This window comes from Solanum verrucosum, unplaced genomic scaffold (genome assembly GCF_900185275.1).
Source record: "Solanum verrucosum unplaced genomic scaffold, falcon-dt-bn FXZP01000050.1, whole genome shotgun sequence".
NCBI classification, from domain to species: Eukaryota; Viridiplantae; Streptophyta; class Magnoliopsida; order Solanales; family Solanaceae; genus Solanum; species Solanum verrucosum.
Genome location: NW_026020020.1, coordinates 859,300 through 879,639, shown reverse-complemented (window position 1 = coordinate 879,639; position 20,340 = coordinate 859,300). Strand labels below are relative to the sequence as shown.

Sequence of the window (20,340 nt, the reverse complement as noted above, 5' to 3'; positions counted from 1 at the left end):
AGTATAGAAACTATGTTAGTTTGTTTCAATCCTAAATATTAGGTAATTTTTTAGTAGGAAACTTTTGCCCTGGATTTTTTCAAGGGGGTTTTTTTCCGGACATTTTCTTTTGAATTTTTTTGCTTATAATTATGATCATTTAAGTATAGAACTATGTTATTTTTTTGCTTACTTAAGTTCACAAAAGCAATTTATGTACATGAACCCATAAATTTTTTACTTTGTGCAATTCTATGTAACAAAAAAAACTTGTTTTGTATTGCTGATTTTCTTTTAAACTTTTCGATTATGAGGGAACTACGTATAATACCCATTCACAAAAAATCTACTGAATTTGGCACACGACATTTTGTTGTATCGAGTAACAACAATGAAATATATATTGTTAAAAGTTGTTTTGGAGTAGAAATTTGATTGGCAACGGGTGAATTTGTATTCCGAAATCATGTTTGGACATGAATTGTTACAATTCTCCTCCCAAATTTTGCCAGAATATTTCAAACTTCAAAAAACTCCAAATAATTGTTTTTTCACTTTGAATCACTCACATCTCCATCAACAATCAACCCATGGCAACTTCCATAACTTACTGAACAAGAAGACATCCAAAAAGATATCACATCGTCTCCAGCTTTGCAGCATTGACCAACAGAGCCTTGTCGCCCAAGGGGGCAGTCTCCGATTATCTTCAACTGACCAACAGAGCCTGGTTGTCCAAGGGGCAGTCTCCGATTATCTCCAACTTGCAAAGGCTTTGACAAACGGAGAGCACACACGTAGTGGAGGTACAGAGAGTATCTCTAACTTGTTAGCATGGGCCCTGCTGTAATGAAACACACAATGAGGCAAGAGAGAGAGAGAAAACCGTCCCAATCCCTTGCAGTTAGGACGGTTCCTTGCAATAGTAACCAGGGCGGCATTTGTCATTTGGTAGCACAAGTATAGAAGCAAGTGGAGCCAGCTGAGATAGCTACAAGGCCTCGCTCTGTCAAGGATACATTCGGTTCAATATAATCTAGCACCTGCAGTCACATTCAGATGCAAAGATTACAAAAAAAATTCACCTCTAAGGAAATTTTTGCTTCTACAACTAGATGAAATGATCATGATAAGTTTTTCTATTTTATTACAAACACAGCTACTGTATTGAGTCTCGAACTTATCAACATGCAAATCTGTAACAAAGTGAAGTTCAAGCTAAGACTCACCCACAGCTGCCATAATTTGTAAGAGCGCCTGATCATCTTGCCAAGATCAGGGATTTTGAATCGTAGCATGACTTTAATTTAAATGCATGAGTCTATAGTGGACCGGATGTATAAGCGGAACCCAAAACTAGGAAACAACATAACTTCTCTTCATTAATGGACTTAAAATTGCCACCTGCAGAAATGAAGCAACGATTAAAATGGGAATCTATTCAAAAGGGGGAAAAGAAATAACTAGGATGCATGATTTAACCTACAACAAAGTTGAGATAGCACATCATGCATTCACAGAGGATTTTTAAAACTACTTACTGCTGCAAATGAGGCAAAACCAATTCAAACATCTTGATCATTAGATACAGCAGCTTCTCAACTCCAAATCCTTATCGATGGTGATTGTTGGTGCAGGTGTATCGGCAAAGGGAATTGTAACCATCTTCTTTACATGTGATCTGCAAAGAAAACAAGTTACTCCATTTTGTGAATTATGTGACACTCTTTTACTTTAAGTAAGTTTAAAAAAGAATGACACCTTTCTAGGTTTGGAAACAATTTAATTTTAAACTTCTCATTTTAACCTTAATGACATGTTTTTATTGCCACAAAAATGACGTGTCATGCTTAATACTAGAAGTTTCAGAAATATTCTTTCCTTTATCAAACTCGGTGTGCAGTTAAACTCCGCGACATAAAATGAAGTAGAGTAGGCAATAAATTCTTCTATACTCACATATTTCCGCAGGGTAAGAGAGCTCAAGACTTTTCACACATACAGCTTAAGAACTACTTAAAATAATGGGACATTGTTCCGGCCAACAACATGAAGCTCGTCCCCTCCCATGATATCTTCAACATATTCCTTAATCTTCATAGCAGAATCTATAAGTTGAGGGCTCTCTACAAGTTTGATAATTTTCAATGAACAAATATCCCCAAAACTTAGCGGAATCTCCTCAAGCATACAACATCTCCACAGTTCTAATTTCTCAAGCACGGGAAATGATTCCTCTCCAACCTCCCACTTAAAAAGTGTCACTTCATCCAACTCCAAAAATTTGAGATTCTCAAAGGTGTCTTCCTCCGTCATGTTCCATTCTCCCCCGTGAATGATTGTGTTCTCAAGGGACAACCCTTCAAGGTTGGACAGTCTAGCTAATGTTGATAATGAATCGGGTGTCAGAGGAAATTTACCTAATGACAATATTTTCAAACTTGAAGGGAAGTGAAAATCACACAGCCAATTTGTCCCTACAGAGGGCTCACTGTCATTTGAACTTTCAAATTCTACACTGAGGCGTTCTAGTTCAGTTAGGAAATCCAATTTTGGGAACCAGTGTCGTTTTGTTGAACAATCCCGTGATTCCTTGAGAACGAATACAAGAATTCGAAGATTGGGAAACCTTTTGAAAATATCCTCTGCATCTTTTGAATAGGAAAGCACCAGGTTCTCTAAATATCTCAAGTTCTCTAACTTTGTGTCCTCTGCTATCAGTATTGGTTCATCTGTATCCATATCAAGGAAAGAACAAGAAGTCATGTGCAGTATTCGCAACTTTACTAGATCCCAAATTCTCGGTAATAGTACCAAGGTTGATCCTTTGTTATACACCGAGAGGATTTCTAGATTCCGGAGGTTTGAGAAAGATGAAGGCAGAGATTTAACTTCTGTCCCAATTCGTAAGAACCTCAAATGAACCAACATGCATATTTCATTCAGCAAAGAATCTTTCACCTTAAAAGTGTGATCCAGTTTCAACACTCTAAGAAGCCTCAAATGTCTTAGGTGGCATGTATCAGAAAGACCGCCGTCAAGATTATCTGCATTTATCCTCAAAGAATACAGGTGTTTACCAGAATGCCTTTTCTTATTTGAACCAAACAGGACAAAATTTTCAAGGCCAAAGAACTCGCTTTTACAATCAATGGTCACTATACGTGGCATCAAATCTGAAGAAGAAGATGGAGCACTTGAACTTATCCGGTCAAACAACATTTCCTTTCTTGCTTTTATCAAACAAAAGTCATGCACAAGATCATGAAGTTGGCAAGTCGGGTACTCACCAATCTCATTGAAAATAATTACCAAGCTACTGGAAATTAAGTTATCCAAATAAACCTTCATCACTTCTTCCTCACTCTTCATCTCTGTCTGCTCCACAAGTCCTTCAGCATGCCATAAATCTATCAACCCAGAAATTATCATTGCAGTGTCCTTCGAATAACTTGCAATGTAAAGCAAGCACAACTTTACTTGATCTGATAAATGGTCATAACTTAGTTCTATAACCTTCATCACTTCCACTTCACTGTTCAAAATAAAGGAATTCAAATTATTTCGAACTTCAAGCCACACCGCCTTTTTCTTTTCCCTCCCTGCAATGACTCCAGCAATCAGATCAGCCACCAAAGGAAGCCCTTTACAATTTTGGGCTATTTCTATTCCAACATCCAATAGTTCATCAGGGCAACTCTCGTTTCCAAATGCCCTTTTCTCTAATAACTCCCAACTTTCTTCTGGTTTTAGCAATCGAAGGTCAAGAAGATCAGTGTTGCGCTTTCCATGCAAAGCCACTTTCTTTTCTCGAGTCGTCAATATAATTCTACTTCCTTTCTCAACTTCTGGAAACGGTCTTGTTAACTCATCCCATTTTGAGGTATCCCACACGTCATCTAAAACAATAAGATACCTCTTTCCATACAGTTGTTTCCGTAGTTTATCAACAACATCAATATTCTCACTCAATTTTGAATCCGAGCGATTAACTTGATTAAAAATTTTATTCAACAAATTTTTCTCGTCATATTCTTGGTCGACTGTGCACCATGCGCGAAGGTCAAAATGACTAGAAATTGATTTATCATTGTATACTTTGTACGCCAAAGTAGTTTTACCTGAACCCGGCATGCCAGTGATCGAAATGACATCTAGATCTGCTGATCCACGGGTGAGCTTCTCAATTATCCAAATTGTCTCCTCCTCAAAACCTACAATAATTTTACCAGCCGGTAATGACTTGCTTTCAACTAGCTTCTTGGGAGAGTTTACAACAAGGAGACCTCCGTTCTTGGGAATCTTCTCATGTAAATCGGAGACCTGTTCTTTGATAAACTTGATCTTCATTATGGTAATGGGAAGTGAGAAAATAAGATGTAAGAGACCATTATCTCGAACAATTATTGAATCAATGACATCTTTTGCCTCATATGCCACATCTAAAACACGTGCCCAAAGATCTTTGTACCATTCCTGCTCAATATTCACAAAAAAAGATCTTATGGATTCTAGGTCTTCTTTCACCAACCTGATTTCTTCCTTTATTAAAGCAATTGAATAAGCATTGGAATTCAGCAAATCATCTAAGTGCATGTGTAGCAGATGCATGAAGAGAGGTCCATCACTCATGGGGAAGCAACATTGAGATGAGTCCGGGACTGTCAGATAAACATGTTTGAGATCTTCCTTGAGGAGTTCAATATTTTCCAGCAAGTCTAGGGTTGCACAATTTGTTTTGTCAGTACTCTCTTTATTCCTTAATTTTTCTTCTAAGTCGTGAACAAGAGTTGATACCTCCCTGGTAAGTTCTCCAACACAAGCCAAAAGATCAAATAATTTGTCATGATGAATAAAGTCCCTGTGCATATCAGAAAGAATAATTAATAGGAACTCTATCATGACATGAATGTTTTGAGCCCCTGAAGTGGTGGTAGTAACATTTATCATGTGCTCCTGTAGATGAATCAGATATTCTCTAAGAATGTCAGGACAGATTTCCAGGAGTTTCTTAATGAAGTGTCCAACTTCTGCTGAAGTTGAAGCTTTCAAATTTGTAAAACATATGTTCACAACCTCCAGCTCAATTGGAATAATCTTCATGAGTAGATGTGCTAGCTTGAAGAGTCGAGACTCTCCATCAATTTGATCATCCCAAAGGAAGCGTCCTACTCTCTCAGCCATGAGTTGAAACTGAGGTAAGACATATTCAACAATCTCGTGCTCAATGCACCCATTCACTATCAACCCATGGAAATCTTTCATGTTGCCACACACATTGTGAAGAATCTCATACTGAGTCTGTTCAGTAAGATACTTGGATAGATGATGGAGATTCAGGAGGAGGAAGTCCATCTGCTCCTCAGTCATGGTGGCACTTGATGTAGAACGATTCTGAGAGCTGATAAAATAATCAATATTATCCCTGAGGTGAGTAAGGACATGATGTATGTTGTATTTAATCGCCACGTTAAACTCAACATCACAGAGAATTGATCGAAGAATATTTTCAACCTCTTGTCTTTGGACAGACATTAATTCATCAAATTGCTCCAAATCGGAATAAGAAAGCTGGATGTACGTACAAATAAATGCCATCCCAAATTTCAGATTTTCAATTTGATCAACCATTTCAACAGTCTTTTTATCTTCTTCATTCTTTAACCTCTCAATGAAATCTAGAACGTTGACAACATCCTTGTAAAGAGCAGAAAATGACTCCTGCCAAATGACCGAATGTTATATCAAGTTTTCATAGAGTACACACACACATATATATGCTCTACACAGGCAGCTAACACGTGCACATGTATTTAGTGTGAATTCGAAGAGCTATCCTTTAGGAATATCTAACACAAATTCTTGTTATACACTTTATCTATGAAAATTGGTGTAATCTATGTGACCTAATACTTCATCTAAAATTATCGGACACTTAATCTTCTACGGAAAACATTCAAATAACACAAATCAAACAATGGAAAATGGACCAAATATACCCTTGTACTATAAGATAAAGAGCAAATACGCTCTCCACAAAAAAAGTTGAGTGACATACCACTGAGTTGTTTGCTTCCCCTTTCTCTCTTCCTCCTTCATTATCCATGACTCTTTAAGTTTCTCTAGTAACCTTTTTACTGCCCCTTCCAAAAAACTATTAGCTAATTGAAAATTTGTATGGAGGAGAAGATACAGAGAAAAGGGGGGTGGGGTCATAGGACACCAAAATCATTGATGTTAGGAAGAAAATGACAAAAAATATGTTTGAACTAGTCAGTCAGGCAACTTGGTAGAAATATAAATAGCTGAAAGGAGTTGTACAATTAGCTATTTAAGTTGTATACAACCCATAATTCAGAGTAACAACTGAATTTTTATAGTGTCTTAAGGACAAGTAGGTTAAGGTCGACCAAACAATGATACTAAACATGAAAACAATGCCGAATAATAGCGAGCAAAGTAGTTAAACAAACTTCTCTTAGTTATTAGAGACGATCCATCAGAGATGGCTGGTCCTCTCCCTTAAAAAAAAAGAAGCAGAAAATTCGAGTGGAGGAGAATAATGTTTTAGCAGTAATGTTGAGCACTGGCAAAGAGAGTAGTTGAAACTTCAAAGGACACCTTACCTCACAATGTGGGCCTTTTCGGTGCGAAAGTTTCAAACTTTATTATCCGAATGTGTGCTGTAGCTGAAGGGTTATTTTGTGTGGTCTTTTAAAGTCATAATTATTAAATTAGTTTATAGGGAAAAAAATCAATCAAAATTTCAGAAAAAGAGAAAAAAAAATAATATAAATAGTGGTTGAGAGGTATCAAATCAATCTTTTCTATATTCAATTTTATATATATAACCTTAAGCTTTTCATAATCAAGAGGACCCACATCTGTCGCCCTCTCTTCCTTCCATTGGTCAAACTAAACTTGAGAAATACCCTTGAGTTGATAAAGTGGCCAATTTTGACTTTTCCTTCGGCGTCACTCCCATGATCATTAAAAAATTATACACCTCATCCCTGAAATCTTGTGGATCTTCCTCAACTTTAGAACCATGAAACTCTGGGGGATTTATTATAGTAAAGTCCCTCACTCTAGTTGCTGCCGTACCCACATTTGGGTTCACGGGGACCACAACCTCCCTATTGGCTTGAATCGTCATAGCTTGAGCCAAAACTTGAAAAGCGGATTAGAACTCCACGTTAGTCACTTGTTCGGCCAAGGGTCGGCTGGAACTTCTGGAGCTTCTTGTTCCACTTTGTCACAGGCATTCCTTTTAACCTATGTTCTTCGAGGGGCCATATCATGAAAATCATCAGATAAGCATTAGGAGAGAGACATTTAGAGTTACACTTTATCGCACAACTTTAGAATGATGAAAGAAGTGGAGTTTCATAAACATCTTATAACCTCCTATACATAAATGTGACGCGCTTCACACTTATGAACAAGATTCTACTCGACGTGGCTTGTGAGACATCCTAAGACCTTTCTAAACGTTAGGCTTTGAATACCAAGTTTGTCACGACCCAAAGCATACCATAGGCGTAACATGGTGCATAGAATCTCGAGAGGCTCTACACAAGCCACTTAACATACATCATACAAGATAATATAAATAAAGATTTCAAAAAAATATAGTGTTATACTCCTTCCGTCCACTTTTATTTGTCAGGTATACTAAAAATAGTGGTCCAAAATTAGTTGTTAATTTAAACAATCAAGAAACGATTAGTCACCTTTTTCCAATTCTACCTTTAATAATTAACTACTATTTTCAAAAAGTACTAGCCATTTTAAAGTTACAATACTACTTCAACGTGAAAAAATTATTACTATAGTTTTCAAAAAGTACAAGCCATTTTAAAGTTACAAGACTATTTTAAGTAATGCACTTTCACCATTAACTTAAGTAAGCATTCTATTAAATTAGTTTTAGAAGAATCATTAGATTATATTTTTATAAACATGGACACCAAAACTCAACTTAAAATTTCAGTAGATATTAAAATTCACGATTCCATTAAAGTTGAAGATCCCATGAAGATAGTTGAAGATCAAATGAAGAAAGTTTAACAATCAAAAGAAGGAGTTGGTGATGACTTCAACTTAAATGTTGTGAATGATGGATTGGACTTGAACAAGTTTCCATATTAAGGAGGAAACTTGTGAACAAGTTTCCATATGAATTTACCATCATATTAAGGAGGAAACTTGTTCACTCCTCAATTGTGAAGGTCTTATTAACAATTTACCATCATTATCCAAAAACTTAGGAACTAATTTCTCCCTAAATGATCGAGTACTTCATATATCAATTCAAAACTACATTTCAGTTGAGCAGGAAGTTGGCCCTCTTTCTCTAACGTAGATTTCTTTATATGCGGAATTTTATACTTATGAAAACCTCTTGTTCGCATAATTTGTACATTGGACGATTGTAGTGTTAGAAAAATACGATTCGACATCACTATGGAAAAATCTTTGTATGCCTTCACAACAACATTGATAAGTTCATCAATAGATTTTGGTGCCTCCACATGCTGTAAGGACTGAATGGCACTAAAGAATCCAAGATGTAGATTGCTCAATAACCTTAGAATATCGTGACGAATAAAAAATGATTCATCGAAAATGTTTCAAAAATTACATCCGTTTGAAATATCATTTATATCATGAACATTATCTATAACAATATTGAGATCACACAATTGTTTTCTAACACCATTATCATTATCAGGTTCAACGGACAAATTTAAAACTATTTGAAATAATGAAATTTGATAACTTTGTCTGATACCATATTTTCAAATACTATGCATTCTTTATAATGTTAATTTTGGTGGAAAATTTTAAGTTTTCATATACTAAATTTGAAAGCAGAAAAATTTGAAAGAAATATATTTTTGTTTAAACTAAATTTGAAAGCACAAAAATTTCATTCACGAAGAAAGCATCAATATTTTTTTTCATTGAGCAGTGTAGAAAGTTTTAATTCAGTTGAAAAGTTATCTCATTGAACTTTTGGTATTATTTGAACACATAAATCAGTGATATTTAATGTATACATCTAAAATCCATTAATGAAGACCAATTTCCATATTCATTGATAGTAGGGTTATATTAGTCAAATTGTACCTCAATTAAGGGTTGTGCATGACCTTATCCTGACAAATAAAAGTGGACGGAGGGAGTATCATAAAAGAATTTTTGACAAAGCACAACTCTAACATAGTCTCAACAAGCCATCTATACATCAAAAGAAAGTGGTTGAGACGTAACCCATACACCACATACAAATGTCTAAAAACGGAAATAAGGAAAACTATAAAAGTGTCTCGGCCCTCGAAACATGAGGGCTCACCAATCTTCGAACGCCAAGAGATCAACTAGCCACGAGCATGAGAGGTAGGAGTGTCGAACCCTACATTAGTGAAACAATATAGGCACAAGTATGCATTAGTACATGGAATATACTAAGTATGATAACAATGAATAAGAGTTATGAAATCATGCTAAAAAGGACTTTACATGACATGTAATGACCAAACTAAATCATAATGATAAAAGGGTTAGAAGACATAAGTCATAATCATGGTAAATGCAAGCTTAACATCTTTAAAATACTTGTGAGATACTTTGAAAGTAACCACTGTTCATTATTGTGGGATGTTTACTATTTAGCGGACAAAGACCATGTGAGCTATAACATGGAATTCAATATCTATTTCACACTGAAAAAAATGTCCTTACTTGCCATGGTATGAACCATAAGTCTGAGCTAAAGTGGATCCAGTAGCAAGTGTCTATCTGAGACAATCCAATGGTGGCGCATAATTCTGGAACTTAGAGATTGCTACTAAAGATCCACAGACACTAAACGAAAACCTTTATCCTTAAAATCAGCTCGGTGCTAAGTAAAATCTCACGGAATGATCATTACTCATATTCATATTATCATTCATGAAAAGGCTCAATTTAGCAACCAATCCAAGCTAAAGTTTATTTAGAATAGCTCCTAAAACTTGATTCAACTTAGGTGAGAAAACTTTTCAGCCTTATGTGTTGAGAATATGTCTCAGGATATTGCAGAAATAAAACAGTTAGCTATTTTTAGGATTTTAAAATTATGTTATTAGAGTCCTATTTGACTTATATTTAGGAGTTAAGTTCTTTTTATTTGTTATTTGAATTAAGCTGATAAGTTAGTATCTTATTTTTCTATTTTTAGTTAGGAATTATATCTATAAATGCAAGTCTCTGAATTATTAATAAAATAATTCCTTTGATAATAATGTAGTATTTTTCTATCAAAGTCTTTCTCTGTTATTTTCTTTATTTCTTTATTAAAAAACCAACAATTGGTAACTAGAGCCTTCTTCTTGAGGGACCTGTGAGTAGAAAAATGGATTCTGAAAACAATTTTTCACGAATGGCTCCTCCTATTTTTGATGGTGAGAATTATCAACTATGGGCTGTGAGAATGGAAACTTACTTGGAGGCTCTTGATCTTTGGGAAGCCGTGGAAGAGGATTATGAAGTTAATCCGCTGCCAACTAATCCCACTGTAGCCCAGATCAAGAGTCACAAGGAAAATAAAACCATTAAATCGAAGGCAAAAACAACTTTGTTTGCTGCTGTTTCGACAACTGTTTTCACGAAAATCATGACTCTTACATCACCAAAAGATATTTGGAATTATTTGAAGAAAGAATATGCTGGAGATGAAAGAATACGAGGAATGAAGGTATTAAATTTAATGAAGGAATTCAAATTGCAGAGAATGAAAGAGTCAGAAACTGTCAAGGGATACTCTGACAGATTGCTTGGTATTGTCAACAATGTAAGATTACTAGGCACATAATTTAAAGATATAAGAATTGTTGAAAAAGTTCTTGTTACAGTGCCCGAAAGATATGAAACATGTATAACTACCTAGGAAAACACACAAGATCTGTCCAAAATTACCTTGGCAGAATTGTTAAATTCTTTGCAGGCTCAGGAACAAAGGACACTTATGAGGCAAGATGGCATGGTTGAAGGAGCATTAGTAGCCAGCCACAAAACTCAAAGCAAGGGTAAATTTTTGAAAAATTACCCACCTTGTCAACACTGTGGAAAAAATGGACATCCTCCATATAAATGTTGGAAAAGACCAGATGCACAGTGCAAGAACTGCAAATAACTTGGTCATGAAGCTGTGATTTGTAAAAGTAAATTTCAAAAAGATGAAACAGTTGCCCAAGTCACTACTGAAGAAGAAGGAGACGACCACTTATTTGTGACAACTTGTTTTTCAACCAAAGAATCTTATTTTTGGATGATTGATAGTGGTTGTACAAACCACATGACATATGAAAGAAATCTTTTTAAAGAGTTCATTCCTATGAAAAATAAGAAAGTCAGAATTGAGAATGGTGATTGTATTCCTGCAAAAGGAAAAGGGTCTGTTTCAATTAAAACAAATTCAGGTACAAAAATAATTTCAGAGGTTCTTTATGTGCTTGATATTGATAAAAGTTTATTTAGTGTTGGTCAGTTAATAGAAAAAGGATTTAAATTATTATTTGGAGACAAATATTGTCGAATTTTTGATTCTACTAAGCAAGAGATTTTACAAGTTGAAATGAGAGGTAAGAGCTTCTCATTTAATCCAACATAAGATGCACACAAGCCTTGCAAGACAAATGATGAATTAGTAGATTTATTCACAAAGTCAATTTCAGATGAGACTACAATCTACAATTCCTGATCCAAGAAGGAGTGTTGAGAATATGTCTCAAAATATTGCAGAAATAAAACAGTTATCTATTTTGAGGATTTTTAAATTATGTTATTAGAGTCCTATTTGACTTATATTTAGGAGTTAGTTCTTTTTATTTGTTATTTGAATTAAGCTGATAAGTTAGTATCTTATTTTTCTATTTTTGGCTAGGAATTATATCTATAAATGCAAGTCTCTGAATTATTAATAAAATAATTCTCTTTGATAATACTGTAGTATTTTTTCTCTCAAAGTCTTTCTCTGTTATTTTCTTTATTTCTTTATTAAAAAGCCAACATTATGAATCCTTATGTGAGAAAACCTTTCACAGTCATGAACTTAGTAGTATGTGATGCTTATCGTGACCAACGACACTAACCTACGGTATGAGTGTCTACGATCGTCGATAGTATAGTAACCCAACTAAAGGTTGGGGTCGTGTCCCAAGGGAGTGGTTTTGAGAATTGATAGAAAAATAAAATTAAGCTCTAACTAGTCGTAGCTAAAGATATTAACAAACAAAAACATGGTAAATTAAAGGGGGTGACACAAAAGTGTCAAATATCAATTGGGGGTTTTGTCACAAGTAGTAAAAATAGCAAAAATTAACAAGAAAATCAAGTATGGGGAAATGTTCTTGGGGTGTGACCGCAATACAAGTTGAGATAAATCGTTGGGTACATGCTTTCAATAGGAAATTTGCAAGATAATAGTGACTAGGCTAAGCTTTAGATGGAAATAAGTTCCCTCTCGGGCAACTTACCCCATTTCAAATGGGTTCCTCTCGGACACCCATTTGCCGCATGAAGACTAGCCTACGCCTTACCCCACTCACTCTCTCGAGCTGAATGTTAGGATATGGATGGGACTAGGGCTCACCCTCTCGGGCTGAACCTCATGTCGACCCACTCCTTAGTCCATCAGTCTAGTGGTCTTGGTTTCGCAACCTTCCTCTTGGGCAAGCCGAAAACACATGGGTGGTTTTGTATTTGCAACTACAAACCCATTAAGTTAAACCACAACCACTAGGTGAAATCACCATTAAAACACATCTACCCTATCAGCAAGCAAGACCCAACAACAATATCAACACATATTTGCTAAATCACACCCCAAGAATGGGGGTTTTTAGCCACACATCAAGAAATAACAAATACACCTAAAATGATACTAAAATCAAATGGGTATAAGAAATTACACCTTGATTTAAGCAAAGGAAGAAGAATGGAGAAGACCCACTTCCAACTTGGGGAAGATGAAATCCTTCTCTCTTCAAGTCTCCCACAAAACCCTCTCCAAACTTAAGAGAAAATATCTAAAAATGTACTATTATATTATGAAAATAATAATAATGGTTTGGAACTTCTAAAATTAATAAAGAGTTTAGTATTTATAGCCATTAGAAATTAGTGCAGGCGGATAGTTCGGCAAGGTTAGTCGAGTCCGCCGAATGACTCGGCAACTCGCCCTTCTTCTGTCTCATCGCCGTTGAGTGCTTGCCTACAACATCTTCACTTTCTGGACCATTGGGCGGTATAGTACTGCTTCCGGAACTATTTGGCGAAGCACCGACTGCTCCTTTCATCGCCTTTTTGATCCTCTTCCTTCAGGGCTTCGCATACTGGAACAAAGGGCGGAGTCTGTCCTTTCGGCGAATCGGTAAAGGTTCTTGGCGATGCTCATACTTCAGCTTCTTCGTTCTTTTCAGCCTTTTTGTTCCTTTTTGCGCCTAAGTGTCCATGCTTCCACTAAAACTTCGAATACCAGAAACTTAAGAGTTTTCATCAAATATTGAGACAAAATAAGCATTCGAGGACACTATTTCTATCAAAATAAAGCCCTAAATGAGTCCAATTTGTGGACTCATCAGTATGTGAGAAAACCTTTCACAAAAAGAACGTTGATACTTTCCTCTCAAAGCATCCTCAAATCATTTACATCTCTTTCATAAAAGCATAGATATCTTTATAAAAATCATATTTCATAGTTCATAAGCTTCATTATGTATTTATAGTCTAAAATCATGGCTAATTGATTCATATGAATTCAACTCAAAATCATGTAAATACTTCAACTCATGCATTAAAAGATAGAAAAAAAATAATTAAATCATAATTGAAAAGAACCTGTGAAGATTGAATAAAACCCTAACTTTGAATTGAGAATCTAACTTTGTAAAATGTGAAAATCTTAGGAACCCTAAGGAGGAAGGACTTCATATGTGAATACTAATATACCTTAGTGATCAAGGCCCAATATCTATGGTGAATTGAAGATCTTGAAGTGAAACCCTAACTTCCTCTTCCTTAGCTTTAAAGAGGATTTTGGGGATGAACTTCGATGGAAATTTATGATTTAGGAGAATGATTTAGAATGGGTTGTTTAGGACTTAAATCACTTATATATGGCTTAGAATAGGGGTTAATATTGTCATGACCCAATTTCTCAGGTCATGACGGCACCTATTACACCTCACAAGTAGGTAAGCTTAACCCTTATTCCAGAGTCATAAGCAACAAACTATCAAGTGGAAGCCAACAACGAGAAGTATAAAGCTCAAAACAAGCAAAGAAAGGGTAAACAATAGAGATACAAACAGAAACCATCCCAAGACCTGGCACTAGTTGGTAGTTGAGCATCTAATACAAAACATGAGCACAAGACTTTACAAATACAAGATAAGTACGGGTTGTCTCTGAATACAATATAATGACTAACCTAGAAAAAATAATAGATGGAAACCGGTAGCTCCAGACACTCGGAGCTCACCCCAATCTCCAAAACTCCAAGCTTCCCTGCACGACTCCAATCAACGAAAATAACTCACACTGCAATCTGCAAGGGCATAAGTGTAGTATGAGTACCAAACAGTACTCAACAAACAACGGTTGACTGAGCTCAAAAGTTAACACAAGCATAAACAAGTAATAATGGGAGATGCTAATGTAAAAAGACAATAAAGAGTAGAGACATGATACACGAGGTAAGAAGCTGAGTCAAGAACGTACCTGGAACGCAAGCCAACAACCTATTTGTCAACAACTAAGACACCAAGTCAAATACCCAGGGTTAGGAGATCCCACAACCACAATTCTACAGTCCAAGCCTGACAATATAAAATAATAGAGAATAAAATATAGTCAAACAATTACCTAACTGGACCCCATAAGCCCAGAAGGTACAATAAAAAAAAAAACCCAACTGACCCCCATAAATCGGAGGGGTGCAATCAACAAACAAGTATACTGGTGATAGGTAATACATATGTATGCAGATGATGCCGTAGAACCATCAGTAGCCATCTATAACTAAGTGTATAAAACTACATCCCTGCCCTACAGGTGAGGTAGGACGCATGGAGATCCATCATTAGGTACTATGATACTCACGGCCAGAAAGGCTCATAGGGGACGCGGGTAGTCCGTATACACTACCTGGACCCGAACCAGGACTTAGGCCTTGAACTTGTGACAAGTAGGGATCAACTCTGTTGAGGATCATAAGTAGACATATTCATGCAAAAAAAGACGTCGATGGACTGACTGGTCAAGTAAGAATTGAGCACATCATAGATGTCTCGAATATCTCAAGTACAAAGGAGAACGCCCCTGACGTCTAGTAATCTCAAAATCTAGTAAATCCGGTGATCTAGGTGGTACGACTCCCGTTAAAACCACTTTATAGTAAAAACTGAGTAAAAGCGTATTTCATCATAAATGTTATGTATGCCAATGCATGAGACAGGATCGTACCACAAAATCTATGTGAATGAACAAACAACACAATGCATGCCATCACCAACATTCAAACAAGGCACTCAAGTCAAATAAATAATCAATCACCCAAACCACGATATCAAGCGGAGAGTACTAATCTGACAACCCGCTGGTCCTCGCGTACGACTTTGGGCCCAACAATATAATAAATCTCATAAGGGTATAGCAAGTCTATAGCTAAACAACAAGCGAATGGGCCAAGGAAGAGTTCAAAATCGATAAAATAGAAAACTGACTCAAGGGGTTACACCCTACCTCAATCATTCTACTCCAAGCTACGATTGCGCATAGCTAAGACCAACCCATGACTACAATGGCCACCCAGTTCATAGGTCCTAACAAAAGGAGAATGACCTATTACCAGCCTAGTAGGAGCAGAGCATAACTATAAGGGCGGTACAACACAATCTAAGGTACCTAAGGTCCCCCCGAGTCTATTGTCACAAAGTATCAATTCCACCAAGGATACACAAGACCATTGATACCACACCAAAGCTACAAGTCTAAACTAAGGATCCCTACACCCAATCTAAGACCAAGTCCCCTATGGAAACAAAAAAGATGGAATAACAAAAGGGAAGCTAAATACCGGAAAATGTGAAATATATACTAGAAATTATATAAGAAGTTCAACCAAAAAAGTAGATTGAAGCCTACCTCACAGTCGATCACAAGTGCTCCGGATCCACCACACACGAGCTATCTACCTCCGAAAGGCCTCTGAACACCACCATACTATCAAATTATTGATCACAATGTCATTACGAATAATAGGCACTAAATTCGCAACAATTAGAAACATACTCAAAATTGAGTATAAAATGAGAGTGTGTGACCCACATTAGGAATCCCAAAGTTGGCTTCGTCAAAAGGTCATAAGCCATGTCATGAACTTGTGTTTCAAAATAGAACACAATTCGATGCTCAAAAATCAGCTTACCCAACAACAATAACAAAAACTCAAACTAAAAGAGAAAAGGTAGCAGTTTACCGGAGAAATTCACCTCGAACAGAGAGTCACCAATACAGTCCAATCACTCTACCACTTATCCCGACAATTACGAGTGTGTGGGGCTTCGAATCGCCAAGTCAGAGCTAAAACGAAGGACATATCACAAAAATACCAACTTAAGCCAAGGCTGCCTCGCAAACAACCTTTAATAGAGAGGCCAGATCAGTGGCCGATCGTGACCGCGGTAGATTGAATGCGAACGTGAGGTCAGCCATTCCTAAACGCGGTATCCCACGCGTGAACATGCACGCCATGGTGCCATACATTCATGACCGTGAGGCCAGGCACGCGACCGCGACACCTCAGCTATATCAAAGGGCTTAAGCCTCCAAACTTCAACGGGATGCCCAGGATTCATCCAGAACCTGTGCGTACCAACGAACTATGCTACCTCATCAAAAATGGTATTCCAGACTCAAAAAAGTATCAAAATTCCCATGCAAGGTTGTTTTGATTAAAAGTGAATCCCATATCCAATTTTCCTTTTAAGCCAAAATCTACGAGGGGCCTTAGAATTAACCCAAAAGCCTCGGGACCTAAATGAAGAGTCATTCTAGACTAAAATCAATATTCCATAGACTACGCTGATGGAATTCTTATTTGAGCTCGTTTACTCAGAATGTTGACTAAAGTCAAACTTAGGCTTCAATTTAATAGTTAAAATGCCTAATCGCACAAACTCGCATTGAAAGCCTTGGGAGTCATGCCGACTATGCTTCTAGACTAAAATAGACCTTATGTAGCTGATGAAATAATTATAATTGGATTCTAAGGTTATCTTCTTGAATTTGTTGATTAAAACTGATCGTTCATGGTTCAAAGCTCCAAAATACTATAACTTGCATAAAAACTAAACGAACGACAGGTGACCAAACTGTCAGTCCCAACAAGTCATTAATGAGTTTTTGCCACTACAAGAATGGTCTAAACGCTGAACATGAGACATAAAAACCAAATGACCTGGAGGACATTACAGAAACAACATACCTTAGGTATCAAACACATACGAAAAGACTAAAATAGCCATGACTTAAAAAGCTGATGGGTGACTTATATGGAAGCCTTTACAGACCGTTTAGGTCTTGATGTTCTGTGACGGGAACCATACAGATGGGCCAGCTTCAGGATTTCGTTAAACGACCAAACCTCTGGCCCTAAAAGGTCAATGAACCCTTAAACGAACCGTTTAGCCAATCGTGGAGGGTCCATGGTTGGTTTTAGGCCTGTGGACATGTCCGTTCAACCCGCAATAGATTTCTCAAATTCCAAGGTGTTACATTGTATGCGAAGTTTCTAAATACTAGTCCAGCTCTTATATATATCAATAAAATTCATAAACCAATCTAGTACTAAATCTTCCATTGTCGATGAAATATTTCATAGCCCATCTAACAGTGCATTAGATATTCCTATCAGTGTTCATAAACCAATCTAGCATTACCATTAACTTAGTCAATAAATGATCATTTGGCCATCAGTCATAATCATTGAAACAATTTTACTTATTTCTGAAGTCTCTACTCTGGGACCTATATACGACTCGTAGATGGTGCCCGTGAAACACAGAATTCTAATGATTTCAACACTTTATCTGCAATTTCCCCTAGTCTAACCTGAGTATGCATTTTGGGGCGTTACACCCTTTATGTACACTTTTTATCTTTAAAAATTTACGTTAATTTTTTTTAAAAAAAATTGTACTTAATATTATAACATACACACAATAATTTGTTCTTTCATATACATTTATTATTAGTTTACGTGATACACACTTGCAAAATACATACATTTCACTAGTTAATATTAAATGATATTTAGTTTACTCTAGAACTAAGACAAAAATCACAGGAGAAAGCCATGTGTTAGCTTAGAAAAAAATTAGTTAGTTAGGTAATTAGTTATTGTTTCTGAATTTATACCTTAAATAATTAAATATCAAATTTTTTTTCTTTTTCCAAATTGGGAAGTTACCACATATAGCTCTATTTAATAGAATTTTTTAAATTAAAAATTTGACAACTATTTAATCATAATGGTTAGGGGTATGCATAGGTCGGTTTGGTTTTTCATAAAAAAATAACTAAATCAATTATGTCAGTTTATTAAATTTTAAAACCAAATCACAGCAATATAAAGTTGGCTTTTACGACTTTGATTTTACCCGAATCTTTCATTTTTACAATTTTTTTTCATTTTTCTTTTACAAATATATAGTGATTGAAAAAGAGATCAAATATATTTTCACTTACCTGTGTGATAAGCTAAAACTTGTAAACGTTAAATGAATAGAAATCTTCAAAAAGTTCGTAAAATCCACTTGAATACAAAATACTTTCATTGAAACTTCAACGTTCATGATATTAAATTTAACTATTCGCTTAAAGGCTACAGTCAAAGTGAATACAAAATAAACCATATAAAAAGTAAATTATTAACTTCTGATCTGAAAAATTATAACAATATAATTGTAACTTGTGAAAATGTGCTTGGTAAAGTTTGCTTCTTTTTTAAATTGTGTATAATTGGATTTTAGAAAGAAAAAAAAATTATTCTTATATCAAGTCAAATTTTTTACTCCTCAATTTTTGATTCAAAAGGGCACAAATCAAATTTTCAGCAGATATCTCTCTAATACCTATTTGTCAATGGATTTGATTGGTATAAGATTTCTCCCTCTACTGTGTTTGTATATATAAAGTTTTTTCCCCTTTTGTTATAAAGATTTTTTTCCCGTTTTGTTGTTAGGGCTGATATTTGAGGTGACTTCTCTATTTTCAAATGTGATGAGTAGATTTTCCAGTTGTGCTGATTTCGAATTCTTATCCATCATTCTACACTTAATTCACCGATGTTCCAAGCTTTAATTTTCCCAGGTAAGTTTTCCAATTATTTTTAGGATTGTAATTTCTATTTTTCTTCTATGTTCGGCTAATAGAGTCATCTCTCTTTCAAATTGGTAAGATTTATCCCTCTATGGTGGATTACATGATAATGGTTCCTTTGAACAACACAAGTCCTTGGTGATAAAAAATTGAGCACTTAAACTAATGTTTGTAAGGGCTTGTGTTGTTCACATGAATCTTTATCTTGTTCATCAAAACAAAGTTTTTTTGTCCCACTGAAAGACTTCGAGAAAGGCGAGGATGGATTCCTGGGTCAGCAGGGTCTAAATCTCCTAGGATTGTCGAGTTCCCGTCAATCTAAACAAGTTTATTATTCCTCGGGATGTACAAAGAGGCTGCCAGAGGATCACTACTATTGCTTATGTTAACACACTCATCTACACCTTTATTGGTATTTTGTTGATTGCTTTCACCCTGACCTCCTGGGCCACAATGTAAGCTATGGACTTTTCCACCATATTTCCCAGAATGACCAGTCCCATTCACAGGCCCGTCAATAGTCAAAACTCTTCCATGATGTTTTTCAAAAAATCCACTCACAAGAAGCTCCACTCATAAATGGTTGCCTCATACCTCCATATATCACTTTCAAACCAACCCAACAAAGAGAAGCATGAAGAACAACACACCAAGGTAGCTAACACTAGCAACCTTCTTTGGTTTCACCTCACTTTTGTTTTTCTGCACTTTCTTGCTACTTTTTTGGAGGGGCACTACTGCATGTGGTTTAAACTTTGGAATGGAAACCAATGGCACTTGTGATCCTCGTCGCTTCATCATATAAGATGGTGTTTATGACATCCATGGAGGATGGGAATACATCCCGGGGGTGGCTGCACTTGAGGAGGTACACCAGTACCTCTAAGTTGTGCCTTTAGAGTTACATTTTCCTCTATTTCATAGGATATCTTC

The 20,340-nt window shown here is 36.0% G+C and overlaps 3 protein-coding genes across 3 annotated transcripts in view; 2 read left to right on the top strand and 1 right to left on the bottom strand.

Moving 5' to 3' along the window:
- LOC125821071 (tetraspanin-6) overlaps window positions 1-20,340 on the top strand; it is a 1,176,838-nt gene that overhangs the window by 782,272 nt on the left and 374,226 nt on the right. The window lies entirely within an intron of this gene.
- Window positions 1,996-5,625, bottom strand: LOC125821067 (putative late blight resistance protein homolog R1A-3). The gene has a single exon (XM_049500484.1). The coding sequence runs from the start codon at window positions 5,608-5,610 to the stop codon at window positions 1,996-1,998; it is 3,615 nt and encodes a 1,204-aa protein (XP_049356441.1). The 5' UTR covers window positions 5,611-5,625.
- Window positions 10,379-11,158, top strand: LOC125821049 (uncharacterized). Its single transcript, XM_049500472.1, has 2 exons — window positions 10,379-10,816; window positions 10,970-11,158. Exons 1-2 carry the CDS (start codon window positions 10,379-10,381, stop codon window positions 11,156-11,158), a joined length of 627 nt encoding a protein of 208 aa, XP_049356429.1.